This window comes from Drosophila innubila, chromosome X (genome assembly GCF_004354385.1).
Source record: "Drosophila innubila isolate TH190305 chromosome X, UK_Dinn_1.0, whole genome shotgun sequence".
Lineage (NCBI taxonomy): Eukaryota > Metazoa > Arthropoda > Insecta > Diptera > Drosophilidae > Drosophila > Drosophila innubila.
In genome coordinates, this window is record NC_047626.1 from 3,973,740 (window position 1) to 3,996,191 (window position 22,452).

Consider the following 22,452-nt stretch of genomic DNA (forward strand, 5'->3'; position numbering starts at 1 on the left):
GAGAGCTTTAATTTTTTTGTAAAAAATCATGCCAAATTGAATAAAAGTTTTGTCTTGTAAAGTTGCTAGGTTAAAGGCCTGACTAACTTCCAACACTCATAACTTTGTCAAAACTCAACCGATTTTAAAGTAAAATGTCATATTGATCATGATTAGGCTTTTTTATTCATTCTGCATTTAAATTTAATGAATTTTGTAAAAAAAATTTTCCTCCTCTGTAAGTCTAAAACTATACTTCTTTTAACTAATTTCTTTCTATAACCTTTCTCCATATTATTTTTCTTATCTATACTTTGCTCACTATAATTCCAACTAAGTCGGACTCAATAAATATTAGTCTCCCTTTCTTATTCTTTTCTTTTCCTATATATTATATATATCTATATTTCTAATAGGGCTTATAAAATTTGTCGATTCTTCCGCTTTTTTCATATAACTAGCTTCCTTTCATTACTTGTATATACTTCTATCACTTTCTATTTCTTTGTACTTTTCTTCTTTTCTTCTTTTATTCATTTCTTTTATCTATCACACTTTATGTCTTCTTATACGTTTTTGGACTCTGCCTACGTCACTAGCGTGGACTGTCCTTATCTCGCACCTACTCGATGTCCGTTTCTACTTATCTTCTCTTTTTCATCATCCCTCTCACTCTCTCGCCCTTTGCAACGAAATAGCCTACTCAAATTTTCATAGCTTTACATTTGTAACTCCCACATTTTTCCTTGACAGCCTTCGGTCAATTTAATTTTTAACACATGCCTACGCACATTTCTTGGAATGGAAACTGGGCCTGAAATTGGGACTGCAATAACGCGTCATCCTTGTGTCTTTGCGTTTCCTATATAATTAGGGCGTGTCGAAAAACTTTGTCAATTTCCAAAAAAAAAATAGTTGACACGTAAACAAGATGCCCCCCAAAAAAAAAACACGTAGCAACACTTGACAGCAGCTTATGTTCCACAACGGAGAGAAGTAGGGAAAGAAGAAGGAGAAGTAGAAGAAGTCCCATCTGTGAAATGATGGATTTTCAAGTGCTTAGGCTTAAGCAATGTTCCACCAATAAGCAATATACGAGTGCTCGTAACCATGGAACCGACAGTCTGAACCGACACTCTGAACCATTAACTACAAAGTGTGGCCACACAGGCAGATATTGAATCAACCAGCGTTACACTGAGAGAAACTTAGAGCTATTCCAAAAATAATAAGAATTTAAAAAATTTCAATATTTGTCTCGTTTCACATAAAATAATTAGGGTTTTCACAAATTGTATTATAGTATCCTTATAATTGCGTAAATCATCTAGACCTGACAACAGCAAATTGTACCAACAAAATTTATGCAATAATACCGATTCTTAAACAAACTTTTTCCATTTATAAAATATGTTTATTTGCTGTCGATATAATCCTATAAATTATTGAATTTTTAATAAATACCGCTCGCAGCTTAATAAAACTTATCTTAGTTCATATAAAAATCATTTTTACATAATTTATTCAATCTGAGTGTCTTCTACAGAGAAAAATAAAATTTGGGATTGTGAGAATATTTTTCATAAATACGAAAACATTAACAAACATAAAAAAAAAAAAAAAATAGGATTTCGATATGACATCAATTCCAAACGTTTAATTTTGAAAAACCGACTTTAAAATTCTTGATTCCCATTCGATACTGCCTTTTGCTTTCTGCTAATATTTTGATCATCGGTTTTCTTTTTTAATGGTTTAAAAAATTTTAGGCTTATTTGCTTTTCTTTTAATGCTGAGTAATTGTCAATTGTCTTAATTTAATAATTATATTCTGACTACAAAAATACCTTAAAAATATATAGTTTTTTTTTTTATTTTGTTGATATTGTTAGTTTTGATTCCAAAATCAACTGATCACTCTGTTTCTCTCTCTCTGATTTTTTTTCCTTAATTGTCTTAATTTAATAATTATGTTCCAACTACAAAAATACTTTAAAAATATATAATTTATGTTTTTGTTGATATTGTTAGTTTTGATTACAAAATCAACTGATCAATCTGTTTCTCTCTCTGTATTTTTTTTCCTTTTTTACGTATATTTTCTATTTTGATTTTTAATCAAAAACCGTTTTCGTTCTTTCTCTCTATCTCTCCCTCTCCTTGACTCACTCTCTTTCTTTTTCTTTCTGATATTTTGATAAATTTCAAACTATGAAAATGATTTTCTTTGACTTTCCTTCTTTTCTTTTCTCTTCTTCAAACTCTCAAATTTTTTGCTTGCTGTTACATTAAAAGCCCAATAATTTTACTCTCTTACATCTCACTTTTTTTCCACTGTACACTCCAATTACGACCACTGTAGCTGTTGTTGCTGACCTGATCTTATGAAATTTTAAAGTTTTCTCAGTGTCTCGGACCTTCTGGTCGTATGTTAAACTAGTTTAACGACTTTTGAGAGAGAGAGAGGGAGAGGGGAAGAGTGTCCTTTTGGCACAGTGGCACATAAACTGCAACCGGCTGTAAAACACGTTATGAGCCAGACACCAACATCTTCTGCTTCCTACCCCATCTGCCACTAAATGTTGCACCCTTAACTCTTGTCAAGTTGCTGTGTATAATTTGTATGGGGACTCAGCATGTGTTTGTTTAAGATAAACACAGCAAGACACTAATATCTCTCCATCTCCATCTCTATCTTTATCTCTGTCTCTATCTCTATCTCTAAAATGTTAATATGCGCTTGCTATTGCCAATTTTAATGAAGCTGGTAAATGATAAAGAACTCAAGGGTTCTACTTTATCCAGATGTCGTTACTTACAGACTCTCCAAATCGGGCAGAGCACTAAAAAAGGTTTCGTGGATGATGTCAAAGTTGTTGCCCGTTAGGTCGCTGTAAGTAGAGACAATTAAAATATATACTTATAATAACAAGTTCATAACAAACAATCAATAGCACCATGAATTAAATAATTCCAGCTATAAAAAGAATACACTGCGAGAAAATGATTATTGCACAAATAAAGTAAGTCAAATAAAGGTTGATTGTATAAAATAAGACTTTTCATTAAAATAACTATTTGGTATTCACAAATTATTCACATATAAATATTTTCATATTCAGTTTACATTTTAAAAAATTATATTCATTAGAGCTGTATGTGAAATATTTCCAACTATAAAAAAAAAATAGAATTCCCTACGAGAAAATACTCAGTGTATCAGTCAAGTCAAATTAAAGTTGATAGAAAATTTTCAAAACCAAATTTATTTATATTAATCTATTAATTTACAAGTTTATTAGAAATAACTATTTGCTTATCATTTATGAGTGAAATATATTCATTAAATCAAGTGAAATATTTTCAACTATAAAAAAAAAATAGAATTCACTACGACAAAATACTCAGTGTATCAGTCAAGTGAAATAAAAGTAATTAGAAAACTTTCAAAACTAAATTTAATTATATTAATCTACAAGTTTATTAGAAATATTTATTTGATTATTATTTATGAGTGAAATATTTTCATTAAATTAAACAGAATACACTGCGAGAAAATACTCAGCGTTTAAGTCTAGTCAAATTATAATAGATTGTATAAAAGAACACTTTTCATTAAAAAGTAATTTAAAAGTTAATGTTTTCTAAGACTGTTTTTAAGACAGTTCAAAATTGATTAATATAAAAAGATTCCTTTGTAACTTTTAATACTTACAGCGTTGTCAGATTGTTGCTGGGTAAACGCAGTGGCAACGCTGTGAGATGCTGGAAACGGCACAATATCTCAGAGCCACGACAGGGACAACTGAAATTGGCATTGATCCAGGCTGCAAAAGAATAAGAAGAAGAGACAGAAAGAAAGAAAGAGTGAGTGAAAGAACACATTAACGAGTTTTCACTGTGGTTTGAACCTGCTCGTTATATTTGATATTCACATTGCGAATAATTGTGCTTTCAATTAAGCTGCATGTTATGGTAAATGAAAACTTGCAAAATTTACATGCGAATATTCTATAATAATGCAGAGGACATAACCTCAATGGTGAGTGCGTCTACCGTCCGCTTGTTGGCGCCACTTGCACAGTCGCAGTCCCCATAACGACGGTCCTTAATTACATTGACCTTGTTTGTTTTTTTATGAAAAATTTGTATGAAGCCAGTACACGGAAAAAAATACTTGAATACGGTATAAAATCAATCAAATGAATAGAACCAAAAAAAAAAAAAAACAAAAAAGTATCCTGAATAATTCTGAATACTTATTAAATATATCAGGAATTTAAAACTTGAAATTTAGAAAGTTTTTTTTTTGAAAACTTGCAAAATTTACATGCGAATATTCTATAATAATGCAGAGGACATAACCTCAATTGTGAGTGCGTCTACCGTCCGCTTGCTGGCGCCACTTGCACAGTCGCAGTCCCCATAACGACGGTCCTTAATTACATTGACCTTGTTTGTTTTTTTATAAAAATTTGTAGGAAGCCAGTACACCGAAAAAAATACTTGAATATGGTATAAAATAAATCAAATGAATAGAACAAAAAAAAAAAACAAACAAAAAAGTATCCTGAATAATTCTGAATACTTATAAAATACAGCAGGAATTTAAAACTTGAAATTTAGAAAGTTTTTTTTTTGAAAACTTGCAAAATTTACATGCGAATATTCTATAATAATGCAGAGGACATAACCTCAATGGTGAGTGCGTCTACCGTCCGCTTGTTGGCGCCACTTGCACAGTCGCAGTCCCCATAACGACGGTCCTTAATTACATTGACCTTGTTTGTTTTTTTATAAAATTTTGTATGAAGCCAGTACACCGAAAAAAATACTTGAATATGGTATAAAATCAAACCAATGAATAGAACAAAAAAAAAAAATGTCTTCAATATAATTCTGAATACTTATAAAATACAGCAGGAATTTAAAACTTTAGTTTTAGACAGTTTTTTTTTCTGTGTACAATTGAATGAATACTTACAACACTCGCCAATCGGTTTGTCATCCATTCCCTGACGTCCAAATGGATTTTTGCGAAACAAGTGATCCCAATACCTGGCATCCACTTCATTCACACAGTTCCATTCATCGGACTCATCATCACAGTCCACAGTTCCATCACAATTCGCACGCTGTGGAACGCATTGAGCTGATGTATTGCAATGAAAATAACCCGCCGGACAATTGTCCTTGTCATCGGGCAACAGTATCTCCGAATCGTTCTCAACCAGTTCCGCATCTTCCTCTCTATTTAGAAGAGTACCAATTGCTTTTCCAGCTCCATTTCCATCTCCATTCCCATCGCCAAGCATATATATCGTATTACTCTGTACCATGCTGGATTTTAATGAGAATCTAGACTCTTCCACACTTATCGTAATGCTCGCCAGGGACATTGTTGCCAGCGAGAGCAGAGCACAAAGACTTAGACCTGCTATAAATAAAAATGGGTGGGACTTTGCATTAGTACGTATATTAAAAGCTTAGATCATGAGGTGTTAATCCAAATTCTTACTAATATCCCTTTACTTTTAAGTATCAACAAAAAAAATAGAATTTTTAAAAAGAATTTTCAAATTTTAATGCTGAATCAACGTAAAGGCCAAATAATAATAAGACGATCATTCCGCAAGAAAATTGATTAAGATCTGACCAAGTTATGATATTCAGAAATTTTTGAAAAAGTGTTGAGTGGAAAGTATAGCTAAAAAAATGAACTGTAATCAAATGTATGGAAAATCGCACAGTAAAGAAAAAAAATTGAATTTTTTAATTTTAATTTAAAACTAAATTAGAGGCCAAAAATTGATAAAACGATCTTTCTGCAAGGAAATCGTTTAAAATCTGACCAAGCTATGATAGTCCGAAATTTTTGAGAAAGTGTTAAGTAGAAAATATAGGAAAAAAAATGAACAGTGATCGATAGTATGAAAAAAATGAATAGTAATGGAGAAAAAATCAGTTTTCAAATTTTGATGAAGAATCAAAATAGAGGCCAAATAATGATAAAATGATCATTCTGTAAGGAAATCGTTAAAGATCTGACCAAGCTATGAAATTCCGAAATTTTTAAGAAAGTGTTAAGTGGAAAGTATATGAAAAAAAATGAACAGTAATCGATAGTATGAAAAAAATGAATTGTAATCGAAAAAAATTCAGTTTTGAAATTTTGATGCAGAATCAAAATAGAGGCCAAATAATGATATAATTGTCATTCCGCAATGAAATCGGTTCAGTTTTCACAAAGTTATAGCTGTTTGAAGTTTTTCAAAAAAAGCTCAAAGTCGAATTTTCGATGTATTTTTACATAACAACTTTAGATAAACTTTTTAGTCATCTTCTAGCCAAATAATCAACTTCATTTCTCACTCACATACTCGGTAGATTTCCCTATAATATAAATAGATTTTACCTCGACCTACTCTATCCCGAACAGTGTTAAGTAAAACTCGCATATATTGTAATATTTGGACATTCCAATCTATATAGAATGAAATACACAAAATCCAATGATATGTAATGTACAGATATTTGCGATCAAAACGCTGCCAATCTGCGTCTCAAGGCCAAATAATTAAAACACGCGTAGTAAAATATCAAAAATTATTGATTTGTCTAAACAGAGGCGAAGAAACGCAGTTTCTAAATAGATCGCAGCTCGATGAGCTGTGGACACACTGAAAATGCTATCGATTTGATTAAAATTTTAGGCCGAATCGGGGCAAAGCATTTAGTTTTAATAAATCTCGTTTCAAGTAGGCCAAAACAATTGGTTGGCTAAAAGCTTTTTGGTCAATTGTAAATAGCAGTGGAACGAGTAGTTTATATATGGTATATATGGTATATGGAAGAGTTGAAATATTAGTGAATTTGAAGTAGATCTCAGGGAATTTAAATTGAAAGATTCTATAAAGAAATCGACATCTATGACTGTTATTGTAACAAAAATTATATAGTTAAAATGTTAATTACATAAAGAATATTTTTTTTATAAATATAATATTATATTATTATTTATTTGCCCTTTCTCTTGCTCTTCTATGTGAACTCATCTCTTTATTAAGCCAATTGACTGAAACTTGGTATAGAAGTTTCTTTTAAGTAAAAATATTATATTTCTGAATATCAACAAAATTGGAAGACTTTATCCCTCAAACAATATTTTTTTTTTAAATATCTTAAGCAAATTTCGTCAGCTTTTTGAAAAAAGTTTATCTCTGACAAAAATTGAATTTTAAATAATTAGATTTAACATTAATATCATAAAGCTGATCATTAAAACTGTCAATAATCATATAGAAAATAATTTTAGCTTAGGGAGTTATTGAAAATAATGCTACAAGTATTATCATATGATATATGGAACCAATTAAGTGGAACTGACTCAATTGTCGTTCCAGTTCGCATTTCTGAAGCACTCGGCATAAACATTTATCATTTTTAATGATTGCATTTAATGCAGAACACTTTTTACGATGCATTTTGCCAGATGGAACGGAATGGAATCGTATTGGGATATGGGAATGACGATAGGGGTATGGATATGTTTTTTTTTTTTCGAGGGCAATGGCATTGAAAGTGAATCGCAATTTGTGAATATGCGAAATATGTAAAATATGCAATAAAATTGCTAGTAATAAAAATTATGCACAGTACATTTGGGACATGGCTCAATGGCCTGTGAAATTCTCCAAAGGGCAACAAATTCCCCACACTCCGCTAATAAGTTGGCGGTTTGGAGGGAGACAGGAAGGGAAAGAGAGAGAGAGAGAGAGAGGTAGGATGGCACTTTCCGCTTCATTGATAAGCCATCAATGTGGGTGACTTTTTGATAGCTCCGCTGACAGCTGTTCGGCCAAATGAGAATTTCAACGTTCGGTTAAAAAAGTAATAAAAAACAGCAAAAGGTAAACAAATAAATGTAAATCAGACACAGGGCAATAACAACAACAACAGCAACAACAAAGAAGGAAATGGGGAAAATCAAATTAAATTAAACAGCAGCAAAAAACAGTAAATACATTGAGCTAGACAGGGAGTATACCCTGTAATTAAGAATGAATCACACAAATTTATTTAACACATCAACTTCATATTCAAATCAATTACAATATATGCAAACAAACATTTTAAGATTTGTAGAACTGATGCCTCTCTCTGCTAAAAATTGTTTAAACATTTTTTTACCTTCTTCTTTTTCTAATTTGAAAATTTTTTAGAAAACACAGCTGAAATACATATTTAATTTTAGTTCACAAAAAACATAGCTTTATCATACCACATTAGTTTTTTAATAGATTTTAAAATATTACGATTTTTTTAGGAAATATTTAATTGAAAGTTTTAGATACTTATAAACCCTAATATTTGTTTTAGTTTTAAAAATAAAGGTTTTTTGTAACTCTTTAGGAAAGCACAGAATTTTCAATGTCAAAGATATATTTCCCTGTGCATATGTGCTATTTGCTATTTTAATAAGCCCTTTTTAAAGAATTTTATGAACAAAGGGTAAAATTAATCAACTAAAAAATAATATGTTGATATCCTGTTAGTTCAACAAATGTGAAATACAAGTTTCATCTGATACAAAATAATATACTTGCTTTAAAAACTATCGATTTGAAACTGTAAAAATGTTGTTAAAATTGGAGAATCGAATGTTGTTTAAAGAGGTATTTTTAAGGCTTGGAAAATCTTAATTAGAAAAACATTAAAAGATAAGACAATGATACAAATCTTTTCCATTTTCTGCAACTTTTTTAGTTATCCTGCCGAAGTGTAGAAAATCGTTAAAAAAATTCCGAAATAAAATTTTCCAGACTTAGTACATTATTGCATTTTTCAAATCATTATTTCCACTTTCTATAGATTAATACGTGTATTTTATAAGTCCGTAAACCAATAATACAGGAATATTCTTATGTAATGCAGAAGCTTGCATCATTAAAATTAAAAACAAATGAGCTTTTCATGTGGTAAACAAGACAAATAAAAGTTGCACACAAGGCGAAAATAACAACAAATCAAATTGTGCATTAGCGGAGGCAAAAGGAAAATGCTAAAGGGTATATTTTCACATACCCTGTATACATCAAAATATATAATATTTAAGTGCTTGTAAATGAGCTAAAATTTAAATTTTCAAATGTAAGGGAACTAAAAAAAAATTGAATTTGATTAAAACTTGAAAGAATTTAAATGTAATAAAGTATATTTTAAAGAGATGTGTTAAGTCATAGAATAAATTTCAATATTTATAAAGTAAATGAATTTAAATTAAGTGTATTTTGAGATATTTTTTTAAAACTTATATACTTGGTATTATTAATGAATTAATGAACCATTTTTATAGGGTATAATAAAAAGGATTACTAAAGAACATATTTTAAGGATTTTTATTTTGTATTAAGATTTATATACTTGGTAATATTAATGCATTTATAGGCCATTTTTACAGGCTATGAGAAAAAGAATTACTATAAAATATATTTGAAGTATTTTTATATTGAATTAATGCAAATGTTTATATGGAATCTATAATAAATATTACCTATAAAGTAGGTGTACTTAAAATATATGTATTATTGTTGGAGCCTTGTCTCTCTATAGTTTATACAATTTTATTTCCAAGCAAAAGCAATTTTTTAAAAACAAATTAAAGCAATAATTTTCAAGAGAAGTTGCCAATATTTGGTATATGCCACTTTAGGCATAACTTCTATTAATTCGCCAAATTTCATACGAAAAGCTTCTTAATTACGAAAGTTATGCAGGAAACTAATTTGCTGTGATGAAACAAAGGCGTGTGAGAGTTCAAATCTTTGATTGTGTGATAAGAGCTGCAAGAGATGCTTATCTTAAGTGAATAGTAAAAGAAAAGCATTAATAGGCTAAGCGGATTTCAAAAGAATAGAACCACAACAGGAAACCAGTTGCCAGGTCAAACAACAACAACAACAACAACATGAAGAGTCCCAGTGCGGTTATTGCTATGGCAAAAGACAAGGTTAATGTGAATAAATAACAACATGGAGAAGATGAAGCTGAAGATGTGAGGGAGAGAGAGAGAGAGAAAAGTTGAGAGGAAGCGCAACAATGGAAGCTGGAGAAATTGCATCAGCTCATAACTCAGTGACAGCAATGAAAGGCAAAAGTCAGGAGGATTGCAACAATATACAATTGCAAGTTGCAACCAGGAGGCAAGGATGCAAGGATGCAAGGACAACACAGCGACGATGACTCCATAAAAGTGTAATTAAGTGCGGCCACACTGCAGGGATGAAGGGGCGTATACTTGACACGTGTTGCTAATGTGCAGCAGAGAGAGAGAGAGAAAGAGATAAAGAGAAAGAAAGAGATAGAGCAGTCGCTGCAGCGTGTAAACAAGCTCAACTCGAGACGTGGGTCTGTGTCCTAAGGACGTTTGTCAACACATTTGCCAGCAAATTGAAATGTTTGGTTGGCAACGCGGCTCTTTGATTGATGAGCTAACCGTGCTGAAAGAGAGGGCGACAGCGTAAGAGTGAGAGCGCGCATTAGGCCTTTTCTTTTGCCACAACTCTAGCCCGAAAAGCTTGCACAACTCTGCCACATACAGTGCTCGGCATATTTATTTTGACAAAATGTAAAGTTAAATCTACTCATAAACTAACTTTATGAAGATTTTAGTATCAATGAAAAAATCATTTAAATCCTGTTTGAATGAATTTTCCTTAACCCATTAAGTACCCATTATAAATTATGAATTTATGTAAAAATTTACTTTTTTGACTCTTTTCCTATGGCTTAAGCAAAAAATGTTTTGATGCAAAAAGCTACTTCAAACAATTCTAATAGTGACTGCAAAAAGAATTTTTCAAAAATCTCTTTGCTTAAATTTTTTATGATTTTTTGAAAGGGATGATCTTAGAAAAATTTTGTAATATTAATTTTGAGTACTTTTCAAAAAATCATAAAAAAAATATAAGCAAAGAGATTTTGGAATCATTCTTTTTGCAGTCACTATTAGAATTGTTTGAAGTAACTTTTTGCATTAAAACATTTTTAAAAAGTTTTAAAATCTGACTCAATTCTACGTCGTCATAAATTCAAAATTTTCAATGGGTACTTAATGGGTTAAGGAAAATTTTGTATCATTCAAACAGGATTTAAATGACCTTTCATTGATGTTAAAATCTGCATAAAGTTAGTTCAAATTATGAGTAGATATAACTTTAAATTTTGTCAAAATACATATGCCGACCACTGTAAATTCCAATTCGTAGAGCCTTGGCAACACAGCACGTCTTTTGGGTCGGTACTGCACAACTCATTTGGCCTGCAAAGGGGCGAAAAAACAAATACACTTCACTCCATTGAAGGCGCTCAATTGCCCGCAATTGTTTATGTCCATTTCAAATAATTAAAATGCCCCGAAAATAGCACCCGACCTATAAAGAATAAGCCAAACGATCAACCTAAACCAATACACAAACACACACACACACACACAGCCATACACTGACATTCACAGAAATAGTTGCGGTAAATGTTATCGGGTCGATTCAGCATTTTTTTTTTTTTTTTTTTTGTGGGTCTGGCCATGTAAACAACTTGTAGCATTTTCGATTATAATTATTGGCCGATGGGTCGCTGTGTCGACCTGTTCATTAGTATTGTCTTCTTTCTTTACTAAAGCTTTAATATATATATTTTTTTTTTGTATATTTCTCGTGACGTCTGTGTCTGTTTTTCCAGAGGCAATGGCATTCCAAATAGGTGCTAACTACACCTTTGAGAACAAAGAACGCATCTTTAAATCTTTAAATGCATACCCTGTAGTGCAATATGGCTTTGACAGGGTATGCCATGCTAAAACCAATTTATTCATTTTATTTTACATATTTTTTTTAACTACTATTAGTTGATGTTGAATAATAAAAATATAAAATAAATAAAAATAAGTGATATCTTATCTTGACTTTAAAGTTTACGGACAATTTTTCCCATATTTAACTGAGGTAAGTTTTATTAATCTCTTAATAAAGGGTTGGATAACTATTTAAAAAATATTTGCACTTTAAATGCATCGAAATTAATGTCAAATTTGAAAATATTACTTTATTTAAATTTAAATAGACTATGAAAAAGGGCTTTAAATGATAAATATCATTTGAAATTTAACTTAAAATATATAGAAATTGATTTAAAATTCAATAGTTTTTTAAAGTAAAAAATTTAACGGAAAAAAGGTTCTAAATCAACATAGTTTTATTGGATTTGTAGACTTAATTTGCTCACAAAAAACTTTTAAAGCAGCGCAAATTTGAGTAACACGAACTTTTTATTCTTTTCGATTGCATTTCATGATTTCATCTGCGTAAAAGAATTTCTATGGAAACTTTATAAAATATTCAGAACATAAGGACAATATATTTATACACAAATCAACCCCAAAATTAAGGCTGTATCTTCAAAAATGTGGCAGTAATTATATTCGATAAACCCGAGTATTGTGTTGAGATGATTAAACTGACTAACTTAATATATATATATAGATAAATTCAGCTTCTGATAACCATTTTGCAACTTTTTATTTTACTACAGGGTATGAACAGCATATATTTAAGATAAAGTAATTCTGTAGAATCGATTTTCAATTAAAATGCAGATGATCCTCTTAAAACTTTCCCAGCTGTGACGTAAGTGCCATCAGATGATCCAAAAGCAAATATACTTACATACTATATTCTCATACTCAAGTCAAATAAGATAAGCAACGTTTTTCCAAATATTTGGGGAAAAAATGCCGCATGGGCATAAGGAAAACTCATGCTGGAAAATGACTCGAGAAATTCCAAAAGTTTTATTCACTTCGCGCCAATGTTTAGATTCAAATGATGTTTTTTTCAATTGTTTCTGTTAGCCCATTTTTTGTGGAGTAGAGTGTCGAAATCTAGCTATGGAAACTATAGATCTATAGATATCTATGTACATATATACTGAGGAAAGCATAGTCTACAATCAGTTGGAATTTTAAATACAATTCGATTGGTTAAAAAATTTCTGTAAACAAGAATTTCGAGTGCCCAGAATTAAATTAAATAAGAAAAGAACAAAAAAGCAAATTTGCTGATAATAAACACAAATGGGGCATGTTGCCCCTTTCCCCGTTCGTTTCCCCTTGCCACAGCTACGTGGCATACACTGTAATTTATTTTTAAAATCTACGAAAGTAAAAAAACAACAAAACTACACAATATATATAGTATGGGAGTGGTGCACTTAAGAAAAAATACCAGCGCATGCCAATGGGTTAATTGTTAACCCATTAAAGTCCCACAAAACCAAGACAAAAGCAACGAATGCAATATACCACGTAATTTGTTAGCAACACAAAATTTAATTGTTTCTTGAGCCTAAAAATAATACAACTAGACACACACACACATACAGCCAAGTACCGTTAGCTGGCCACAAGTATTAATCATAGTCAGCATGGCCCAAAATAAAAGTCAATAAGTGGCAACAAAACCAATGCCCCAAATGAATATAAATGCCAGACGAACAGACGGACACACTGACAGACAGACAGACAGACAGATTGTGACAAAGGCCACAGGACATGGGCCTCCAATATTCGCAAGCATGCACTGAAAAAAATAAATCATTCTAAAATTGAGCACTTGCGTACTTGAATTGATATCATTTTGTTTTTTGCTGAATATTTAAGATTGATGTGTACTTAAATTCTTAAATTTAGTATGAAACGATCTTAAATTTTAAAGTCTGAATAGTCATTCCTATGACAGCTATGATATAATAGTTCGATTTTTAGAAAACTTAATCAAAATATATAGGACCATCTCAAATATTAAATCTATGAGTTTGGTTAAGATAATTCCAGAAAAAACAGAGTTTTTTTTATAACAAATTCGTATTGGATTTTTTTGTGCCTGAAAGAGTAAGTTTTGAGGTTGAAATTCACTCAAATATGACATTTTTTTTTACTAAAAATATTTTGGCATATTTTTAAGATATTATTATAATTTTTGCACCTTAGAATTCTCAAGCTTAATTCGCTGGTCAATTCCTATCACAAAGAAGAAAGACCGCTAAACAACAAAAAACACCATTATAAATGTTATTTAATATTATTTACTTGTATATGTTTTAAGAGTTAAATTAAACAAAATATGACAATGTTTTCTTATACAAGCAATTACATTTTGGGACAACTGTTTGATGTTTTAGAGACTGGAAGTAACTCCAAAATGTAAATAAAATATGCCAAAAAAATCTCATTCTAAGAATTTTGGGTTTGTGAAAATCAATCTTGATATTTTTGTACTCAGTTTAAGAAATTTTGAATACATTCAGATTTTGAGAACGTTTCTACTTGAATATTTACTGTTAAATTACAGAAATGCTCAATGTTTTTTCTCAGTGTATCCGCATTGAACATCCGCATCCGCATCCGCCTTCCGTTAAATTAAGCTAGCCTGTAACCGTTTAAACTTGGCCCGTTGCGAGCAAAGGACTTGGCCTTAAGGCTTAAGCCTATGCGAGGAATTTACGCTTCAATCAAGAAATTACGCATGCTATTTTTCATGTGTGTGCACAACACACACACACACACTTACAGTATACACAGCATATCAACTGGATTTGCCACTGTGCAAACATTCATTTTGTGGCCTTTTTTCATATGTTTGTCTTGTCAGTGACAGGCGGCAATCCCCCTTTACCCCTCTTATCACCCGGCTTAGTAGCCCCCCTCTGGTAGCAATCACATGCTAATTACATTAAATGACCTTATGACCCTGATCCTGACATGTCTATATACTTCCCATTACAGATAAACTTTATCTAGAGCAGATTTTGATTTGTAAATTACAGCTTTAAGCTCTATCCTTGAATTGATCTTACTTATCTGGATATTTTGTATTAAAATATTATTTTATTTAAAAACAGTAAATATTTTTTATGGTTATTCATTACTGCTAAGATTTATTAGCTTGAAATTCCCCCCGATTTATATTACCATATGAAACGTTTTTTAAATTGATCAGACTGAATTGAAGCTTAAAGCTATTTTATACAATTGTTATCTATTTTTTTTTTTGTGATAAGTTTCTGCCACAAAATAAGCTTCAACTTTTATTGGAACCAGCTCTTAATATTTTTTTTTTATTGATTATATTCAAACGAAGCTCTAATAAAAGTTATATTATATTCTTACTAAGCTTAAAGATTTTTCACTTAATTAATCACATTTAAGCAGATCTAAGATCAGCTTTATCCAAAACATATAATTTTAAAACTAAGTTCACTTTAGGCAAAACACTTTAAACAGTTCTATTAATATTTAGGTAGTTTATTTCTTTAAGTAGTCTAACTACAACTTTGGTCTATAGTACTCAATATAGTGTTGGTATTATGTAATAAAGTATTAAAATATGCTATCCATATTATTTTAATCGAAACTAAAATTATTTTTTAATTGTTACTCATTACTGCTAAGATTTATTTTCTCAAAATTTCCCCGATATATATTATCATACTTTATATTTTGAATTATAATATTATTTTATTTAAAAACAGAAAATATTTTTTGTGGTTGTTCATTACTGCTAAGATTTTTTATCTAGAAATTTCCCCCGATTTATATAATCATACTTTGTTTTTTGTATTAAAATATGCTACCAACATTATTTTATTTAAAAACAGAAAATATTTTTTATGGTTATTCATTACTGCTAAGATTTATTATCTTGAAATTTGCCACGATTTATATTATCATATGTAACGTTTTTTATATTTTGGAGCCTTACTTGGGGACTTTTAATATCCTTGATATTAATTTAATTCATTCGCATTTTGGCATTTTTCTGCAGCTCAAATGTCCAGTCTATATATTTATTATCTATTTAAGCTCAAGCACAACAAAAGTTCGAGTTACCAAATTTAGTATGCGGGTTCTTATATATTATTTATGTATTTCTAATACGATATATAAATTTGATCACATACTTTCTAGCCTTTCTAACAAGTCATTAAAAACACACTTATTCTAATCACATGTTAGAAAGAATATTTCGATTATAGCTATAAGTATATTTACTTGTCATCAATGCTCACATTTTACTACAAAAGTTCAAATCCCAGTTGACCTTCAATGTCAATTTAATTACTTTATCTTTCATCTGTCATCAACTTATTGAGCTTTGGTAACTTGTTCCGAGTTCATTGATTGTTTTTTCATGAATTTATTTTACTTCACATATAGTTCGAGTGTCACGTTCTAAAGAAAATCCATTAGGTTTAATAATCCAAACCTATTAGGCATTGTATCAAAGTAAAAGTTTCAATTGAAGAGATGAGCATGTTGTATTATGTCTAAGAATAAACTTGCAATCATTGATAAACATATACGTAATCTATTGACATTTCTCCAAATCCTACAAAAATGGAGAATGATTGCAAAAGCATAGTTATAGGCTTAAAGGGGAATACGCGTTCCTATCATTGGTCTTAAGTGCTTTGAGTGCATTTTCTCATCCACTTCCCTATTCCCACTTCCGGCTGTCAATGTCCGTAATCCATCCGAGTCATAAATATTTAGCATCAGTTTTTTTTCGGTTAGACAATCACTCAATGTGAATTGGAATTCGAATTCGAATTGGAATTGGAATTGGTTCAACGAATTGCTTTGCCACCTTTTGGATCACTTAGCTCAATTACACTCCGGGCTGTTCAAGTAGAGACGTCTCCAAATTCTCAGCGAAAGTCTCACTTACATTTAAATGATTCTGTCCTAATGATGCGTAACCTTTTAGGCTGTCATTACACCTGTCGACAATTCAATTATGCTTTGGGCTTCCGATTGCCAAAAAATAAAATATTGCTCGATATGCAGATACCCTGTATACTAAATATATATGTATATTTGGCATGCAACAGTTATGTGATGTTTAAAATAATCTAAACTAATTATAAAGAAATTTTAGATTTTAAAATTTTAAAGCGTTTCACATATGCTGGACTACCACATACCCTAAGTTTTTAAAAATTCATCCATAACTTTCATATTTGCCAGGCAATAGTCATAATATTTTTTGCATACCCCAAGAAAATAGTACGAACGTTCGACTGCAGATAATCTGAAACTGAGACACTGCTCGCCATGCAGATACCCCGCATTTTTTAAATTTTTATTGTTGGGAATCTAGCAATTATGTTATTTTTAAATTTTTGAACTTCCCAATACCAAAAAAAAAAAAAAATTTTTATTCATAAATCTGCTAGACATGTGGATACCCTGCATATTAAATAATTTCAAAAATTTTGCCTGCACTTTAAATAAATATATAAAGAATAAATTGCCGTCCGTAGTGATTTTTCAAATTTTAAAGCATTTAACACATGCACGACTGCCAGATACCCTAAGTTTTTAAAAATTCATCCATAGCTTTCATTTTGCCAGGCAATTGTCAAGACTTTCTTTTTGCATACTTTAAGAAAAATGAAAGAATATTGGATAAGTTCAACTGAAGATACCCTGTATTTCTCGTCTGAATTTTTCAGACGAGTCAGTTTACAGACTACTAAATATCAAGCTCATTGGAATCTAATATAATTGATAGATGTAGAACTTACATTCGGTATACCACTTGGTATTTTTGAGCTACAGGGTATTAACAAAAACTATATCAAACTTTAAACTGACTTGTCTTTAACGCTCGTCTTTATCACTTGTCACTTGATATTGGGTTTAACTTTTGGCGTCGATTAGCGCGACAATCGCACTGAAGGGAAGAGGGGGAAAGGGGGAAAAGGGTATAGGGGAGGGAATACATTGGATGCTACGTCATTATACAGGCATCTGCGGCGATAAATGTGAAACCATCGTCCATAAATAATGATTGCTGTATTCAAATTACAAACAAGTGCACTACAGATACGGTTACGAATCATTCCCATCAACAACCGCAATGCTCCCCAACTACCCCAGCCCCAGAACTGTGCCCACCCACTACTCACTCCTTGGACAGGGTATCAGCCGTGGGCGACAGATGCTTAAATGGAAAATCGGGTTCATTTTCCATGTGGCAGGCAATAGACGTGTGCATGTGGAAATGAACTTGGACTACAACTCGGTCCCGGTTCCTCTCTCTCTCTCTCTCCCTGTCTCTCTCTCTCTTCAACTACATACATTAGGGTGCATCAATTTGTATGGGACCAAAAAAATTGAAAAATGCGAACCCATATTCGTAGTTTACGCGCAATTCGAAGATATTTTCACCAAGAAACCACAATCTTAAAATCAATTCCTGGCTCAAACTTTTTGATTTGAAAAATGTTATTTTTTGTAATTCCTAGCAAGTTTTTATTCGCATTTTTTTTATTGTTTTTAGTCTGATCCTAACTAGATAGTTATCAAAACTCTTTTTAGGAACCAGGAACTTACAAATTTTATAGATTCAAAGGACGAATTGGCCATAAAAAATTATTTTCGTCCATGCAAGGACTAAAAATACAAAATTTTTCAACTCAAAATAGTGGGAACTAGGAATTGATTTTCGACCTATTGTTTCTAGGTGAAAGCATATTTGAATTTAACGAAGTTTCCGAATTTGGGTTCCTATTTTTTATGAAAAAAAAAATCGATGCACCCTAACATACATACATAGTTATTATGGCCACAAAAAAACGCACAAATTTTTAGCCTGGTCGGGAGTACAAATTATTTGTTTTTTCCTGCCGCTGCGTTATTCAAAGGATTCGTTTGGCACTCACGCCCCCAAATACAGACTGCGTGAATTTGTGTGTGAAGATAACTTAAAAAGTTGCTCAATGAATACTGAAGCGGCACTACGGAAGTGGAGCAGGGTGTTACCACTTCATGAGGGCGTTGCGCATATTTTTTGAGGTTATGTCAGAGTGCGAGGAAATGAGTAAACTTTTTTTTAAAAACGATATTGCAATGTGGCATTGGGAGTTTATTCATAATTATGTTAGTTTTGTTCTGAAAATAAGCAAATATTTAATTGGTTGTTTGTTGTATATTTCACAACACTAAAATAGGAAAGTGTGAACTGAACTATTTTTAATAATCTTTTCCACTGCGGTATCGAGAATTTAGTAGAATTATTATAGTTGGTTCTAAATATAATCAAAAATTAATTGTTGCCTTTGTATTGACACTTTTGTGTTTTTTACAACACTTAAATAATATATTTTGAATTAAAAATAAAAATTTTTAAGGCGATATTCCCAACTGGAAATTTCAAATTTGATTTATTTGTAGTTTGTATAACAAAACTGTTTGTATTTTACAACACTAAACTAACGTTTTGTGGACTTAAAGTTATGAATAGCACTGTAAATGGTTTTTTTTACTTATATAACTATTTAACTTTACTATAGTGGACAGTGGACAGCGCTTCATGAACAAGTTAACAGCGCTGTTTAAGTTAAATGTCAGGTGGTAACCCTGACAGCTCAATGTCTCAATCTCTTCCACTTAATTTAAGCTCGGATGAATGAAATGAAAACATTAATCAAATATTTGCATAGCTTTTATTTAATAACCCTTACTTATCCCTTTTTTTCTGTCTGTCTCAGCATCATCTTGTAATTAAAATGCGACTTCAAAAAGTCAAACTCAAACCCAAAAAACCACACCCACAAAGACTGCTTTGGGGATATGCTGTTTGTTTGCTTTTGTCACCAAACGCCGCATCAATTTATCATTTTCCATTTGCGTAACTCTCACTTTTTCCTCTATTTTCAACTGTTCCCACTTGTGAGTTTTCGTGCAGTTCATTTGCTAGTCCCGAGAAAAAACATCAAACAGCTGTTTTTTATTGGTGGAAGGGGAAAGGATTGAATTTGCCTTTTGGACTTTAATTCTCACACCGCAATGCACAAAGTAATTGCCGTATTAACTGGACCCGGAGTGTGGTTCAAGTGATGCGGTCATAAATTGTTGCTTTACACAGAAAAAAATAACATTTTTATAATATATTTCTTAAATTGTGAACTTAGTCCAACTTGCAGTTCGAATTTTTCAAAAAGTCGCCACATTGAATGATCAAATTGCTTCAACTACGTTGTGTGCAAATTTCAGCCTTCTAGGTCTTACGGTTTGACCTGTGCAATGATCAGTCAGTCAGTGAGTCAGGTCAAAGAGTTGTATATATATGGAAGCAATTTTTATAATAATCAAATCAGTCTTCTAGGTCTTATGGTAAGTGTAAACTTAGACCCTAAAGTTCACCAACTTGCAGGTCGAATTTTCCAAAAAGTCGCCTTGTTGCTCGATGAAATCGTCTCAGCTGCGTTGTGTGAAAATTTCAGCCGTCTAAGTCTTACGGTTTGAGCTGTGCAATGATAAGTCAGTCAGTGAGTCAGGTCAAAGAGTTGTATATATATGGAAAAATTTTTATAATAATGAAATCGTGACTAGCACATTAAATAATAAGTTTATACATGTCGTGCTGGGAAACTCAATAAACACATACATAAAATAAAAATATTTGATATAAAATATAAATTAAGACAATATGCGGATTTAATGGTATAGACGCAACATTAAAAGAGGCAAAGAAACTAAAAATATTAAATCAAATTTTAAAAAAAATCTACAGAGTCCGCCTATCAAAATATTGCTGAGAAAAATCGTGCTTAAATCAAGTATTTTGTACTTTCTTTAAGAAAATTCGAAATTTCCTTACTTCTGACAAATGTATGAGTCGATTTCACCAGAATTCCAGAGCATTTTCCTGTGTGTACGTTGTCCCATCCTCTCTCTATCTTTTTCCGTCTGTCCGTCTGTCTGTCTGTCCGTCTGTCCGTCTGTCTGTCTGTCCGTCTGTCTGTCTGTCTCTTTCTCTGTTTATGCTGTCGGAATTTGCATAAGCTGTGAAGTGGTCACAACTAATAACACAACTTTCGGAACATGGACATTGCACAAGTGTAAATATTTGTGGCAGTCACAGTGACCGCAAGTGCAACACAGCACACACACACATACACACACACACACACACGCACACACTATTTACACACACAGATGTAAATTTCACGCCGTCCATTTTGGTTCATTTGGCACCACCGTAAATCAAGGTGGCATCACTGGCCGCACCACCACTAACTAAACTTAATGACATTTTATTACAAAGATTTAATAGACTAACGGTAAATCGCTACATAAAGCATAAGCCCCCCTCCCCCTGACATTTTATAACTCTGCGCTTTTCCGTCCATTTAATATCATGAATTAATATGCAAATTACAAATTTTCATTAAATCCAATGTTGGGGAAATTGAAATTGTTCGTTTTTCCTTTAGCAGTCCATTTAAATCATATGAAACAAGTTGAGCAGCCTCCTCCCACTGCCACGCCTACAACGCGGAAGTAATTTCCCCCGACATTGTAGTACTTGACATTCGACAGGGTTGTCAAATTTTTTAATTATAGATTAACAAAACTTATAAATTTAATCCTGGATAAATATTTTCCACATTAAGTATAATAAAAGATTTAAGAGTATTTCAATTATAACATTACAAAATTAGAGAATAGTGTTCAAATCTATTCTCAGAAGGAAGAAAAACAAATCTTTTGTGCATTTTATTACAAAACTCCCTTGATATACGATAGTTTTCTATGACTGTGCCGTTTGAACTCAGCTGTTAGTAGACTTTAATTCCTGAAACTCAGCACAGTTGCTAAATATTGCTATACCTATTATATATTTAATAAACAGATTAACTATAACTTATCTATGACCATAAAAACAATCATTTAAACAAATTTTTTGCAAGCTTCTCTGTATAAAAGCAAAAAAGAAAAATTTAAAGATGAAAGAGTAAAATATATCAGCTAGTAAAAATCTGGTATTAATTATAAATACTATGATGTTTTAAAAAAATTTAGGGGTGCTCAACTGAAAGATACCCTGTGCGTAGGTCCCTTGGGTTTAAGAAAAACAGGACTATCTTATACTCCTTAAGATGGATAGAATCTAACAGACAGACAAAAGCACAGATTCAAACGAATTACGTTAATTATAAACAGGAATATATCTACCTTTTCACTATGAGTAAAGGGTATTATTTAAATACTTTGGTTAATAAAAAATTAATACAAATTTTGTAAATATATTCAAATTTCACCAGCACATAATATATATAAAATATAATACCAAGTGTTTGGTGTATACACATAATTTTGTAATTATCTCATTCATAACCAAGAAAACTATTCCGGAAATCTGTTTCTTTAAGTATTTTTGTTTAAATTGGTTCAACTTCTATTTATACAAAAGCGAATTTAATGATCTTGAGCATATTTTAAGACATTCTAAAGGTCTAAAGGTGAGAAACTTATACTTGGTATATGTAAATTTAGAGTTCTACCTGAGCAACAAAATGGGGTCAATTTCTGAAAGAAATTGAGAAATTAAGTAATACTAGGAATTATAA

The 22,452-nt window shown here is 31.3% G+C and overlaps 1 protein-coding gene across 1 annotated transcript in view; it reads right to left on the bottom strand.

The window, feature by feature from the left end:
* LOC117793304 (relaxin receptor 2) overlaps nucleotides 1–22,452 on the bottom strand; it is a 47,396-nt gene that overhangs the window by 24,224 nt on the left and 720 nt on the right. Inside the window, exons 2-4 of the mRNA XM_034633591.1 lie at nucleotides 4,964–5,416; nucleotides 3,695–3,806; nucleotides 2,799–2,870 (exon numbers count right to left, since the gene is read on the bottom strand). Coding sequence (XP_034489482.1) covers nucleotides 2,799–2,870; nucleotides 3,695–3,806; nucleotides 4,964–5,416 — 637 coding nt within the window. The remainder of the gene's footprint in view (nucleotides 1–2,798; nucleotides 2,871–3,694; nucleotides 3,807–4,963; nucleotides 5,417–22,452) is intronic.